We start from the raw sequence: 13,659 nt of genomic DNA, 5'->3' as shown, positions 1-13,659 counted from the left end.
TTTGAAAAAACATTGAATTTGTTTCAAATTCATGAAAAAAGTTTATTTTTATTGCATTGTTTTGAAAATGTTTTGAAATGATAATTAAAAACAAAATGTATAGGAAACAAAAAGAAACAAAGGGATAGTTATTTACTCCCATTACATTGGAGTCAATCATGACTTGACTCGACTTCACACTTGGTTTTAATACCTTACTAAACTTTTTCATAAAGACTTTTAGAACACTATAGGTCCTCCTCCCACAGCACGTGTTTTCGTAAAGTATGGTCCCATGAATTTTAAAATCGATAGATTGATGATAAAGCAGAGTTATGTTTTTGGGGCTTGTGATTGTTTTCTACTGAGTGAAGACCCTTCTCCCCTTCCACCCAATAGCATTAGTTTCCCGGTTGCTTTTCCGTACCGGAAATCCAGGATGGTGGATTTGAATTAGCTGAAATAGTGGCCTGTAAACCAATGAGTGACGTCATGGCTCCCTTCGTCCATATTTTTTACAGTCTGTGTTCATAACAAATATGCCTTTAAAAATCCTTGAGACTTAATGCAGTAACCATTTCAGTAGAGTGCTGTCCTCTTTATTCTAAAAGAAGAAAGTCTTGGGTGGTTGTCTCCCTCTAGCGTCGGACAGTCCTTCTCTTTATTATGTAGGAACAACTGTAAAGGATAGCTGACCTTTGGTCAGAGAGAGAGAGAGAGAGAGAGAGAGAGAGAGAGAGAGAGAGAGAGAGGGAGAGAGAGAGGGAGAGGGAGAGGGAGAGAGAGAGAGAGAGAGAGGTGTTTCCAGAATATTTAAGGGTGTGTTATTTAAATGACGCTTGTTTTCAGACGTCAGATTTATCAAAGCTCCGACCAAATGTACGCTAGGATTGGCTGTATAGGATTGCTTCATAAATGTGACTTTGACGTTGCCCACACGGCCGTATTTATGGGGAAATATAAGCCATTTTACACTCCATTGATAAATGAGGGCCAGTGGGTGTATTACAAGCTTACTCTGATTGACTCATGAAAGTCAATATTTAGGATGTCATTTAGATAAAACATAGACCTGTGGTTCTCAACATGGGAACCGGGAACCCCCCCAGGGGTCCTTGAGGGGGTCCCCAGCTAAATTATTGATAATTAGTTACTCTGAGTGTAGAAATGGAACCAAATGGACACTTACAGGTCTGTAACTCTGAAGGCGCCTTCACACACAAAGATAACATTTTTGTTCGAGCGGCACGATTACGTACGGAGTCAATGCAACAAAGTCACTTTGCATAACCGCCTCGATAAATCTAGTGGTAACTTCGCTCCAGATGTAAAATCCCCCTCCAACGCTGACCAGCGTGACTAAAGTGATTAAGCGATTACAAAGATATAATATTTTGGTGGGAATGGACTTTGAGACATGGAGGAGGGTCCATTTGGTTCCACATGTACAGTCTCAGAGTTATGGGGGTCTGTGGCCCAATGCATACCAAACAAGGGGTCCTTGACATTAAAAACACTGGAATAGACCGTCTAGCAGAATCCAGTACAACAATGTACAGGCCATCAACATTGTATATTCACTATGAATGACTCTGAATTATTTCATGTATTTAATGTTTTTTTTATTCTTTTATTGATGCAAGTAAAGACATTGAAGTTATAAGCAGCTTAAATCAAACCATCTGTTCCATTCATGTTCCTCTCATTATCACCACAAGAGCTGATGTCACTGTTAATGTCACCACAACACCTGTTAATGTCACTTGTCTCTTCATTCCTTCAGTAGCGTTACAGCGATAGCAAAGCAGTATATTGGACATGAGTATATGTTTAGATATAGCAGTCACACACGCACGCACGCACGCACATGTGCGCGCACACACACAGACAGACAGACAGACAGACAGACAGACAGACAGACAGACAGACAATAATGTGAAATAGTGTGTAATTGTGCGTGCATGTGTGTGTAATCTCCATGTTATTCACGTGGCTGCAGCTTGTTTTTTGCAGACGGAGGCATGTCGTCCATCACAATGAAAATCGCCCCAAAGGCGTTCATCTGTTATATAAATGCAAAGATAAAGTTGAGCATTAAAATTGTTTACACACCACATTAAGTTATTATTATATATCTCTATATCTCTATTATATTGAGTTGTTACTTAAAGGTGTTATTAGTGATATGAAATTGTTTTTTTGAAAGGTTAAAGGTTAAGGTTGATGGGGTCACCAAAAACATTCCCTCATAATATGGGGTCGTGGTATAAAAAAGTTTGAGAACCCCTGCTCTAAACAATGACTACCATCAGAATATAGAGCTATTCAGCATGTATACAAAAAAAGAATAAATACATTAATTCATAATCTTTTTTTGCATAATAAATGTGTGTGTGTGTGTGTGTGTGTGTGTGTGTGTGTGTGTGTGTGTGTGTGTGTGTGTGTGTGTGTGTGTGTGTGTGTGTGTGTGTGTGTGTGTGTGTATATATATATCAGTCATGTATTTCTTTTTCTTATTCTTATTCTTATTCTTATTCTTATTCTTATTCTTATTCTTATTCTTATTCTTCTTATCTTATTGAATTCAGATTGTTGAGACTTACAGTTCATTCTCATGCAGTGCTGTTTTCCCCCAGCGTTGTTAGGTTCTCCCTTAAACCAGTCAGTGAAGGTCACTGGGCGACCGTCACTCCACAGCCAAACGCCCTCCTGGATGACAATATAACTTCATAATAAATCAATCCAATAGAACATGTCACCATTTAGAGTTCTCAACCGGCCTGAAACGTAAAGACATCCATGAATGGACCGTAAATATAAAAACTCACCAGTCATCACTAGGCTACTGCAAAGATCCAATCAGAACTTCCACAGTGCATGGTTCCCAATTGTAAAAAAAGTACGTTTGAGCGAGCCCACTACTTATAATCCATTCATGCATCTTTTGTTTGTTTTGCACAACAATCACGCACCTTTCTAGTTATTATTATCAAAAGAATAATGACTTAACACATCGGGTGCCAGCATTTTTTCATAACAACTTACCGTGGGTGCCAGCATTCTCCCCATTGACTGCGCTTTGCTGTTTAAAATGTCTGCGTGCGTTACAAGCAAATCCACGCAAAAAGAAGCATCGATTCATGTTCTGCCATGAGCCTGGCTACTGGCTGGAACCATAACATTCCACTCGCGGGTTACAACGGGGGGGGGATCGCGCATCGCGCATGACCGTTTTTCCCCACAGGAAACAGATTTGGAGATATAGGCGTTTCAAAGTAGGAAATAGACAGGAAGCGGATGGGGGGAAAAAAAGTGTTTCCGGTGAGCGATCTGGCACTTCCTTCGCAGGATTACAATGGGTGCTCCCAGAGCTGCTCTAGCCCCGCCCGCGCGGAGAAAAACAAAAAAAAACAAAAAGACTGAAATCACGGTTCAGACCGTGTACGGCACCGAAGCTTCGGAACCGCCACTAAGTAAACACACGGTTCAGACCGTGTTTGGCACCCGATGTGTTAAGTGAAGAAAAAGTAGTCTTCATATATAAAAAAGAATTAGAGTAGGCACTTTCTTACTCTTGTAATAAAGTGTCTATATGTCTATATGTGAAAAGTCTACTCAACTACTGAGTTACTTCATAAGATCTGAGTTCTTGTTTAAATAATCAGAATGTAATTGAAATGTGTAAAATATAAAGTTCTTGTCCAATAGAAATAAACACAATGATCTCTCTGGGTGAATTTAAGGTAGGGTATGTGATTTTTTGGGGCTAAAATAAGTGTTAAATAGCTCTATATTCTGATAGTACTCATTGCTACAGAGTGTGCATTTCAGAAAATTCATTGTCATGTCGGGATACCAATTTTATCCAATCGGGATAGAGAACTCAGTCAGGATACAGATTAAACAAGTGAAATTGGAATTGATGACACAAATACATGAGCAGACAAAAATGGAGCTGGATCACTATCAAAATTAAGCTTTAACCTCTTAACGTAAAGCTTTTTGTATTAACCAAAAAATATCACTTACCCTACCTTTAAGCAAATAGGACATGCATTTGAATACAAAATGGGTAAGAATGAAAGGCCACCCACAGAATCTAGTCCCTCCATGTGCCAGAGCCTCCCCGAGTCCCGGCAGACTAGTTCCGGAGAAGCGAACTGAGTGGCCCTGTCTTTCCCTAAGAGGACTGACCATGGTTAGCTACTGGGACGTAAGTCTGGGCTTGATCAACCCCGGCTGGGTCACCTGGACGAGGGTGTATATTGTTGCGAGACCCGAAACAACCTGTGACCCCAGGCTACAACACTGATGGTACGTCCCAGGTGCATCCATGTGATGTTTTCTTTATAATAAGGAACAAACATAATGTAACCAAATCGTTTGGAAATGTTTGCTTTTACTCCATTACATTTGTAAAAGTAAAAGTAAAAGTAAAATGACAAATTAAGCCTTCAGAAATATACTTCAAAACATGCAACTAGGTAATATAACTGATTAGGTCTCCCTCTGACAATGTCAGGACAATAGACACCATGCTGTGTGCATTCAGGTACAGTATCAGTGTAATATATATGAGGTAGTTTCGTCAAACAGTGTATTATAGGTTAATGTACCTTTGTTGCATCGTAGCCTCCAATCCATGTGACAGTCATTGTACCAGTTGTGGAACGGATCAGGTCTTGAATGAATGTGTGCTCTGCTTTGTTCTGTATGGACGCAAGGTTTCCACCCTGAGACAAACAGTTTGTCTACAGAAGAGAATAAACAGAAGACAAGAAAGACTATTAGTCAAATAGAAAAAATAGATGGACAGACAGACAGACAGACAGACAGACAGACAGACTGACTGACTGACTGACTGACTGACTGAGTAACAGTTTCATGTATTTCATAATATGTTTGTTCATTTTAATTACCTCTGCATCAGCCCAAGCCATCGTAGTTCTGTCAAATTTGTAACAGTTACCAAACAAGTCATTCCATCCATATGGGCATCTTGCCCATCTCTTGACGACCACATGCTCTCCTGAAAAGACAACGGACACTTGAAGTCAACTGAAAGCAGCAACAGCAACAACAGCAATTCATTCCTAGTCCATACATGCATTTCCACACTCTGTCAATGACTACATATCCCATAGAACCACGGTATTGCCTTCCATCTGAGCTATGGACCGTGGCTGCATATATCGCGTTGCCACCCATCCGAGCTATGGGACTGTTACCGTGACTACATGATCTATGGCGTTGCCATCCATCCGAGCTATTGTGTTGTTGAATCACTACAGATCCTGTGGTGAAAATGCAATAAACATGTTGATAAATATGGCATAAGTTACAAATAAACGTCCTATCTGAGTAAAAAATGGATGACAACGAACGGATGGATGGCTCTCTCACTCACTCACTCACTCACTCACTCACTCACTCACACACACACACACACACACACACACACACACACACACACACACACACACACACACACACACACACACACACACACACACACACACACACACACACACACACACACACACACACACACACACACACACACACACACACACACACACACACACACACACACACACACACCTGCAGCAGGAGCAGCAGCAGTCAGAGCCATCACAGCACCGAGAAGTAGAGACACGCTCAGCATCCTCCAGTTCATGATGATGATGAAGATGACGGAGAAGATGATTTCCTTCAGTAAAAGAAACAGACATGTTAGAGATACTTCTGAAAGTCAAAGGAGAGGAGAGGAGAGGAGAGGAGAGGAGTCAAACCTTCAGTAGAATGATGTGTTGTGGATCTTCCAGTGTTGAAGTGTTGAATATCAGAAACAGCAGCTCCTGTTGCTTATATACACTTCATGTGCGTGTGACATTGAACACGCCTTCACATGATCATAAGGAAATGCAGATGAGACGGAAATGCAATATTATCCCTTGTGTTTGACCTTTTTCCCATGAAACGCTCTGCCATTAGTTCCTTGTCACCAGTGTTGTAAAGTAACTAAGTACATTTACTTAAGTACTGCACTTAAGTACAATTCTGAGGTACTTTAACTTTACTGGATTATTTTCCAATTGTCTATACTTTTACTTCTACTCCACTATATCTAAAAAGCAAATATTGTACTTTTACTCCACTACAGTTATGTGAAAACTTTAGTTACTAGTTACTTTTCAGATATAAATCATTACATTATAAAACATACATTAACCACTTTAGCCCTAATTTATACCTAGGCTATTTGAAAATAGCAGATCTACAAGCGCACAATGCGTCACATCGCGACACGTTGTGAGCTTGTAGATTTTTTTCCCCCAACGTTTTAGTACTTTTGGTACTTTAAGTACATTTTGATGCCAATTTTTTGTACTTTTACTCAATTGATTTTTTTATTCCGGAATTTTAATGGTAACAGAGTACTTCTACATTGCAGTATTGATATTTTAACTTAAGTAAACACTTGAGTACTTTTTCCACCACTGGCTGACACTCACGTGTGTGTGTGTGTGTGTGTGTGTGTGTGTGTGTGTGTGTGTGTGTGTGTGTGTGTGTGTGTGTGTGACTACAATGGTTTCTTTGGAAATTATCTAAATCTCGCTTAACAAGAAACAGTGTCTGATAACATTTTAGGCGAACAATTGGCCATGCATTTCCGCTTTCGCTGTTTCTGCTGAGCATTTATTTTCATTTTTATTCTAGTCGTGTAATCATCTTTAACATAATTGAAATGAGACCATGTAGTTTGAGTAAGTTTGAGTACTTAGAACAGCGCAATAAAAATGCAATTCATTATTAAGCCATTTATAAACATACCTTATTAACTGAGAATGTCAATATGATCAACCGTCTGTCAATTGAATGATAATCATGTACAAGCTATTCAAATGGACAGAATCATGTTTTATTTTAACATAAATGTGGAAAAAGAAGAATGAATGCCACTGCCATGCATAAACATACCTGTTATGTTGAAAACAATACTGAGCTATTAACATTTTAACAAACATGTGGAATCCTCATATCAAGCCTATCTGTGGATGGCACGTACAATTATTTAATGAGATGTCTGAACCTGATGAGTGGCACACAACTTATCTAACCGTGGACGGATGGAGGTTGTCAGGCAGAGGGTCAAATCAGCCTGGGGCTGATTTGACTTGATATGAGGATTCCACAGGTTTGTTAAAATGTTAATAGCTCAGTATTGTTTTCAACATAACAGGTATGTTTATGCATGGCAGTGGCATTCAATCTTCTTTTTCCACATTTATGTTAAAATAAAACATGATTCTGTCCATTTGAATAGCTTGTACATGATTATCATTCAATTGACAGACTGTTGATCGTATTGACATTCTCAGTTAATAAGGTATGTTTATAAATGGCTTAATAATGAATTGCATTTTTATGGCGCTTTTCTAATGGTTTCTAATGGTTCTACTCAAACTTACTCAAAGCGCTTTACAATGGTTCATTCATTCATACACACAGGGGGGGGGGGGATATTGGGAGGTGAAGCGGCGAACAGTCAACGGCAGCGTCCTCACACCAAAGGTGGCAAGCTAGCTGACTCATTGGAGGCAATGTAGGGTTCAGTGTCCTGCCCAAGAACACTTAGACAGTAGGAGCCGGGATTCAAACCACGACCCACGGATCATTGGACGACCTGCACTACCTCCTGAGCCACAGCCGCCCGGCTTAGTATTCAATGCACGATAACATATTTATACATAATCTGTAGAGAAAGGTCCTATTTTTTCATGTTTATACGTATAAAACACTATTTTATACATAAATATACAATATATGTGGGAGGCCCCCCTACCCTACGAGGTAGGGGGTCCCTGCTCCATCTCCCCATCAGTTTCGGGGTCCCTGGCCTGAAAATGTTGAAGACCCCTGCTCTAGTACGTGAAGAGTCTCATTTTGGGTAAAAGAAAAAATGTGAGTTTTTCTGCTTTCCTGAAGAATGGGCGAGAAAACTTTCTCCCAGCCAAAAAAAGTCACAAATTGAAACATGAATGTTCCAGTTGAATGGGTAGAAAGGACGCCCGGGAAACAGAAGGTCACAGGTTTGATTCCAGCTAAACCGACTGGCAAGTTTCTGACTGGGCAGATTCATCATTTTTGAAGGTTAGACTGCCCAGTCATAAACTTACTCTGTGCTGCTCAATAAAATGATATAACATGCACATTGAAAAACAACATATCAGAATGTTCTCCTTTTATTTTTTAATTGTTATAGTTAATGATAATGGGCAAGACCACTTTGGTAGAGGTTTGGGTTGTGTAGTTACCTTGCCATGATGTAACTCCAAAGGTGGAAAATAAATCAAAAATATTTTTTCCATTGACTAGAATTTAAAATATACTCCTCGTTGACTTACATTGTACGGTGAAGAGGCTAGAACGCAAGTAACTAAACAACATACTAAATGTAAATAACTTGCAATAATATGTGAGACTAACATACATCTGGATGAGATAACTTGCATCTATGTAATTAAACAACAAGTACAGATACTAGGGATGTGTGCAATGACTCATTTCGATGATGTTAAAAATGGAAATGCATGGCCCATTGTTCGCCTAAAACGTTATCAGTCTGGTTAGGCGAGATTTAGATTGTTTCCAAAGAAACCATTGTAGTCTCTCTCTCTCTCTCTCTCTCTCTCTCTCTCTCTCTCTCTCTCTCTCTCTCTCTCTCTCTCTCTCTCTCTCTCTCTCTCTCTCTCTCTCTCTCTCTCTCTCTCTCTCTCTCTCTCTCTCTCTCTCTCTCTCTCTCTCTCTCTCTCTCTCTCTCTCTCTCTCTCTCTCTCTCTCTCTCTCTCTCTCTCTCTCTCTCTCTCTCTCTCTCTCTCTCAATATGAATTGATTGGAGTACAGCAACGAACAAATGCAAAACAATTGCAATGCAGCCATTTAATAGACATTTTAACTCAGAGTGCATGAACCCAAGTTAACCGACAACAGAGTGAGAGGTCAGGTGAATACAATGTCATCAGACACTGTTTCTGGTTAGGCGAGATCTAGATAGTTTCCAAAGAAACTGCCATTGTACACACACACACACACACACACACACACACACACACACACACACACACACACACACACACACACACACACACACACACACACACACACACACACACACACACACACACACACACACACACACACACACACACACACACACACACACACACACACACACACACACGCCCTCTCCGCACCTGGAATTTAGGATTGTGCCATGGTATTGCGCGCATCAGCTCTTTATTCCCAAGCACCATCATTGGTCTGGCTGTCGGATCAATGGGCAGCCCACTCAGGATCTGAGTCAAACAAAATGTATGGTTCTATAACGTTGTGTTGTCAGGCAGTACTATGATCAGTTGGTAGAACTGGACATTGGTTCTATAACCAGGTGTTTAGTGATGGGTTGTACTGGGATCAGGGCGGTAAAAAGTCATGTTTTCATGGAATAAAAGTAGACAATTTATTTTTAATCACTGTCATTGACTTAAAGTAAATACTAAATACCTTATGGACTAAGATAAAGACTAAAATGCTCGACTTTTAGTCGACTGAAACTTAAATAAATAAAGGATGAGGTTGACTAAATATGATAAAAAACAACAAGGGCGATAGAAACTGGACTAAGAATGAGACTAAATTTAAATCAGCCATATTATGGCAGCTTTTTTTATCAGCCATTAAAAATGGCTGATAAAATCAACCCTAGACACAAACGGTCTTTAAGGGTAATGTTAGAGGAGCATGTCTACCTGTTACCTCTCCACTTTGTGCCTTGGCACCGGCTTCGAATGCTATCAATGCATTGAATGGGAGATTATCACGTTTTATCAGACCATTGAATGGGCGAAGTAGGCGACCTACTTGACAGGGCCGAAAATGGAAAATTCCCCCTGGAAAACAATGTGGTAGGCATTTTTGAGTAAAAGTACTAAGTGAGTTGTTTCTATATGATTTTTAGGCGCTGAATCCATTTCTGCCGGATGCCAAGCTGTAAAAGTCTCGGTTTAGGCATAAATATCGAGAATTTTGCATAATGAGCAACTTAATTGCCAAAAACTTGGAAAAGGCTATAATTTAGCTTTTAATTAACTTATAAAGGTAATCTAAGAGTTTAAGTCCATGTTTATGATGTCCAGAAATCCATCTATTACCATGGTGCAATCATGCTACCTTTCCTTATTAGCATAAATTATGCAAGAATTTGGTAAGGCATTACAATTTGTTTTTCTCTTTTAGTCCTAAAAGTTTAGCTCTCGAATCTAAGTCTATGTTTTAATGTCCACTTACTTAATGGCCTTACTAGACTCTAATAGGCTCTATTAGGCTGTACTAGGCTCTTGTCAGCCCTGTAGCCCCTTTGCACTTGAGATTAACCACTGTGTCCACAGGCAATAGTTTTACATGGGTTTGTGTCCACCGGCAATAGTTTTACATGAAAATGTTTAGGCTATAGTATAGTACTGCCCCGTACAACCTAACAGAGCCCAGCACAGCCCACCAGAGCCCATTATAGCCCACCAGAGCCCAGCAGTCCGGCACATTCCAGCACACAAAGTCCAGCCCACTGGGAGAATAGCCTAGGGTATGGGGGTAGTTAAATGACTGTAATAGGCTATACAGGGCTGGGTCCATCTGGAATAGGCTAGACTAGAATGTTCTAGGTCTTACTAGACTCTAATAGGCTCTATTAGGCTGTACTAGGCTCTTGTCAGCCCTGTAGCCCCTTTGCACTTGAGATTAACCACTGTGTCCACGGGCAATAGTTTTACATGGGTTTGTGTCCACCGGCAATAGTTTTACATGAAAATGTTTAGGCTATAGTATAGTACTGCCCCGTACAACCTAACGGAGCCCAGCACAGCCCACCAGAGCCCAGCAGTCCGGCACATTCCAGCACACAAAGTCCAGCCCACTGGGAGAATAGCCTAGGGTATGGGGGTAGTTAAATGACTGTAATAGGCTATACAGGGCTGGGTCCAGATGGAATAGGCTAGACTAGAATGTTCTAGGTCTTACTAGACTCTAATAGGCTATATTAGGCTGTACTCGGCTCTTGTCAGCCCTCTAGCCCCTTTGCACTTGAGATTAACCACTGTGTCCACTATTGCCGGTGGACACAAACCCATGTAAAACTATTGCCCGTGGACACAGTGGTTAATCTCAAGTGCAAAGTGCTACAGGGCTGACAAGAGCCTAGTACAGCCTAATAGAGCCTATTAGAGTCTAGTAAGACCTAGAACATTCTAGTCTAGCCTATTCCAGCTGGACCCAGCCCTGTATAGTAGGGATGGGTGTTGGCAACAATCTCACGATACGATACGTATCACGATACTTGGGTCACGATACGATTATATTGCGATACGTATCACGATACTTGGGTCGTATCACGATATTGCGATATATTGCGATATATTGCGATATATTGCGAAATATTGCGATATATTGCGATATATTGCGATATATACATATATCACAACTACATTATTGTTTATATATACACTACATATTGGGTAGCTGCAGATCTGTGATAGGTTCTTTGAATGTTTTTCATAAAACCTGTATCTGAAAAAGCAAAAAAAATAAATTCCAAAAACAAATCGCGATATTGATACTGGAGTATCGATACAGTATTGCAAAATAAAATATCGCGATATATCGTGATATCGATAATATTGCCCATCCCTACTGTATAGTTAAATGACTGTAATAGGCTATACAGTAGGGATGGGCAATATTATCGATATCACGATATATCGCGATATTTTATTTTGCAATACTGTATCGATACTCCAGTATCAATATCGCGATTTGTTTTTGGAATTTTTTTTTATTTATTTTTTTTATTTATTTTTTTTGCTTTTTCAGATACAGGTTTTATGAAAAACATTCAAAGAACCTATCACAGATCTGCAGCTACCCAATATGTAGTGTATATATAAACAATAATGTAGTTGTGATATATGTATATATCGCAATATATCGCAATATATCGCAATATTTCGCAATATATCGCAATATATCGCAATATATCGCAATATCGTGATACGACCCAAGTATCGTGATACGTATCGCAATATAATCGTATCGTGACCCAAGTATCGTGATACGTATCGTATCGTGAGATTGTTGCCAACACCCATCCCTACTATACAGGGCTGGGTCCAGCTGGAATAGGCTAGACTAGAATGTTCTAGGTCTTACTAGACTCTAATAGGCTCTATTAGGCTGTACTAGGCTCTTGTCAGCCCTGTAGCACTTTGCACTTGAGATTAACCACTGTGTCCACGGGCAATAGTTTTACATGGGTTTGTGTCCACCGGCAATAGTTTTACATGAAAATGTTTAGGCTATAGTATAGTACTGCCCCGTACAACCTAACGGAGCCCAGCACAGCCCACCAGAGCCCAGCAGTCCGGCACATTCCAGCACACAAAGTCCAGCCCACTGGGAGAATAGCCTAGGGTATGGGGGTAGTTAAATGACTGTAATAGGCTATACAGGGCTGGGTCCAGATGGAATAGGCTAGACTAGAATGTTCTAGGTCTTACTAGACTCTAATAGGCTATATTAGGCTGTACTCGGCTCTTGTCAGCCCTCTAGCCCCTTTGCACTTGAGATTAACCACTGTGTCCACAGGCAATAGTTTTACATGGGTTTGTGTCCACCGGCAATAGTTTTACATGAAAATGTTTAGGCTATAGTATAGTACTGCCCCGTACAACCTAACAGAGCCCAGCACAGCCCACCAGAGCCCATTATAGCCCACCAGAGCTAAGCAGTCCGGCACATTCCAGCACACAAAGTCCAGCCCACTGGGAGAATAGCTTAGGGTATGGGCGTAGTTAAATGACTGTAATAGGCTATACAGTGCTGGGTCCAGCTGGAATAGGCTAGACTAGAATGTTCTAGGCCTTACTAGACTCTAATAGCCTAGAAATGTTCATGTAAAACTATTGCCGGTGGACACAAACCCTTGTAAAACTATTGCCCGTGGACACAGTGGTTAATCTCAAGTGCAAATGGGCTAAAGGGCTGACAAGAGCCTAGTACAGCCTAATAGAGCATATTAGAGTCTATTAAGACCTAGAGCATTCTAGTCTAGCCTATTCCAGCTGGACCCAGCCCCGTATAGCCTATTACAGTCATTTAACTACCCCCATACCCTAGGCTATTCTCCCAGTGGGCTGGACTTTGTGTGCTGGAATGTGCCGGACTGCTGGGCTCTGGTGGCCTATAATGGGCTATAATGGGCTCTGATGGGCTGTGCTGGGCTCTGTTAGGTTGTACGGGGCAGTACTATACTATAGCCTAGACATTTTCATGTAAAACTATTGCCGGTGGACACAAACCCTGGCTGGGCTCTGATGGGCTGTGCTGGGCTCTGTTAGGTTGCCGTGCCCTCTTTTAGCCAGTGGATGTGTAAAGTGCATCCGTTCTTTCTTAGGCGATGACCATCCCTGCTACAAAGTTTTGTGGCGTTATGTGAAGCCATTTGGGAGTTGGGTGTCTTTTTGCGATTAACCACGCCCATTGCCCCGCCCCCTTATGGCCGAGGGAAGTTAATTTGGTTCATCATCAGCCCATGCTACACCATTCCACCAAGTTTCATAAAAGTTG

At 40.8% G+C, this 13,659-nt stretch overlaps 2 protein-coding genes across 3 annotated transcripts in view; both read right to left on the bottom strand.

Moving 5' to 3' along the window:
- Positions 1-13,659, bottom strand: part of LOC311037163 (uncharacterized protein) — a 37,521-nt gene that overhangs the window by 16,984 nt on the left and 6,878 nt on the right. Inside the window, exon 6 of one of the 2 annotated variants that reach the window (XM_084046277.1) lies at positions 9,306-9,338. The exons of the other annotated variant lie outside the window; for it this stretch is intronic. Within the exon in view, the coding sequence (XP_083902403.1) occupies positions 9,316-9,338 (23 nt within the window). The 3' untranslated portion in view covers positions 9,306-9,315. Of the gene's footprint in view, positions 1-9,305; positions 9,339-13,659 lie in introns of those variants that run through there. 2 annotated transcript variants of the gene reach the window in all.
- Positions 2,569-5,845, bottom strand: LOC311037287 (ladderlectin-like; the record flags this gene model as incomplete). Its single annotated transcript, XM_084046409.1, has 5 exons — positions 5,772-5,845; positions 5,581-5,689; positions 4,899-5,008; positions 4,596-4,730; positions 2,569-2,688 (listed from the first exon to the last, which is right to left on the bottom strand). Coding segments are annotated over exons 2-5 (441 nt in total), but the record flags the coding sequence as incomplete, so codon positions are not given.

The sequence above is a fragment of the Gymnoscopelus microlampas genome (genome assembly GCF_963454915.1).
Source record: "Gymnoscopelus microlampas genome assembly, chromosome: 21".
NCBI lineage: Eukaryota > Metazoa > Chordata > Actinopteri > Myctophiformes > Myctophidae > Gymnoscopelus > Gymnoscopelus microlampas.
The sequence above is the reverse complement of the archived record's forward strand: the minus strand, read 5'-3'. Positions and strand labels throughout refer to the sequence as shown.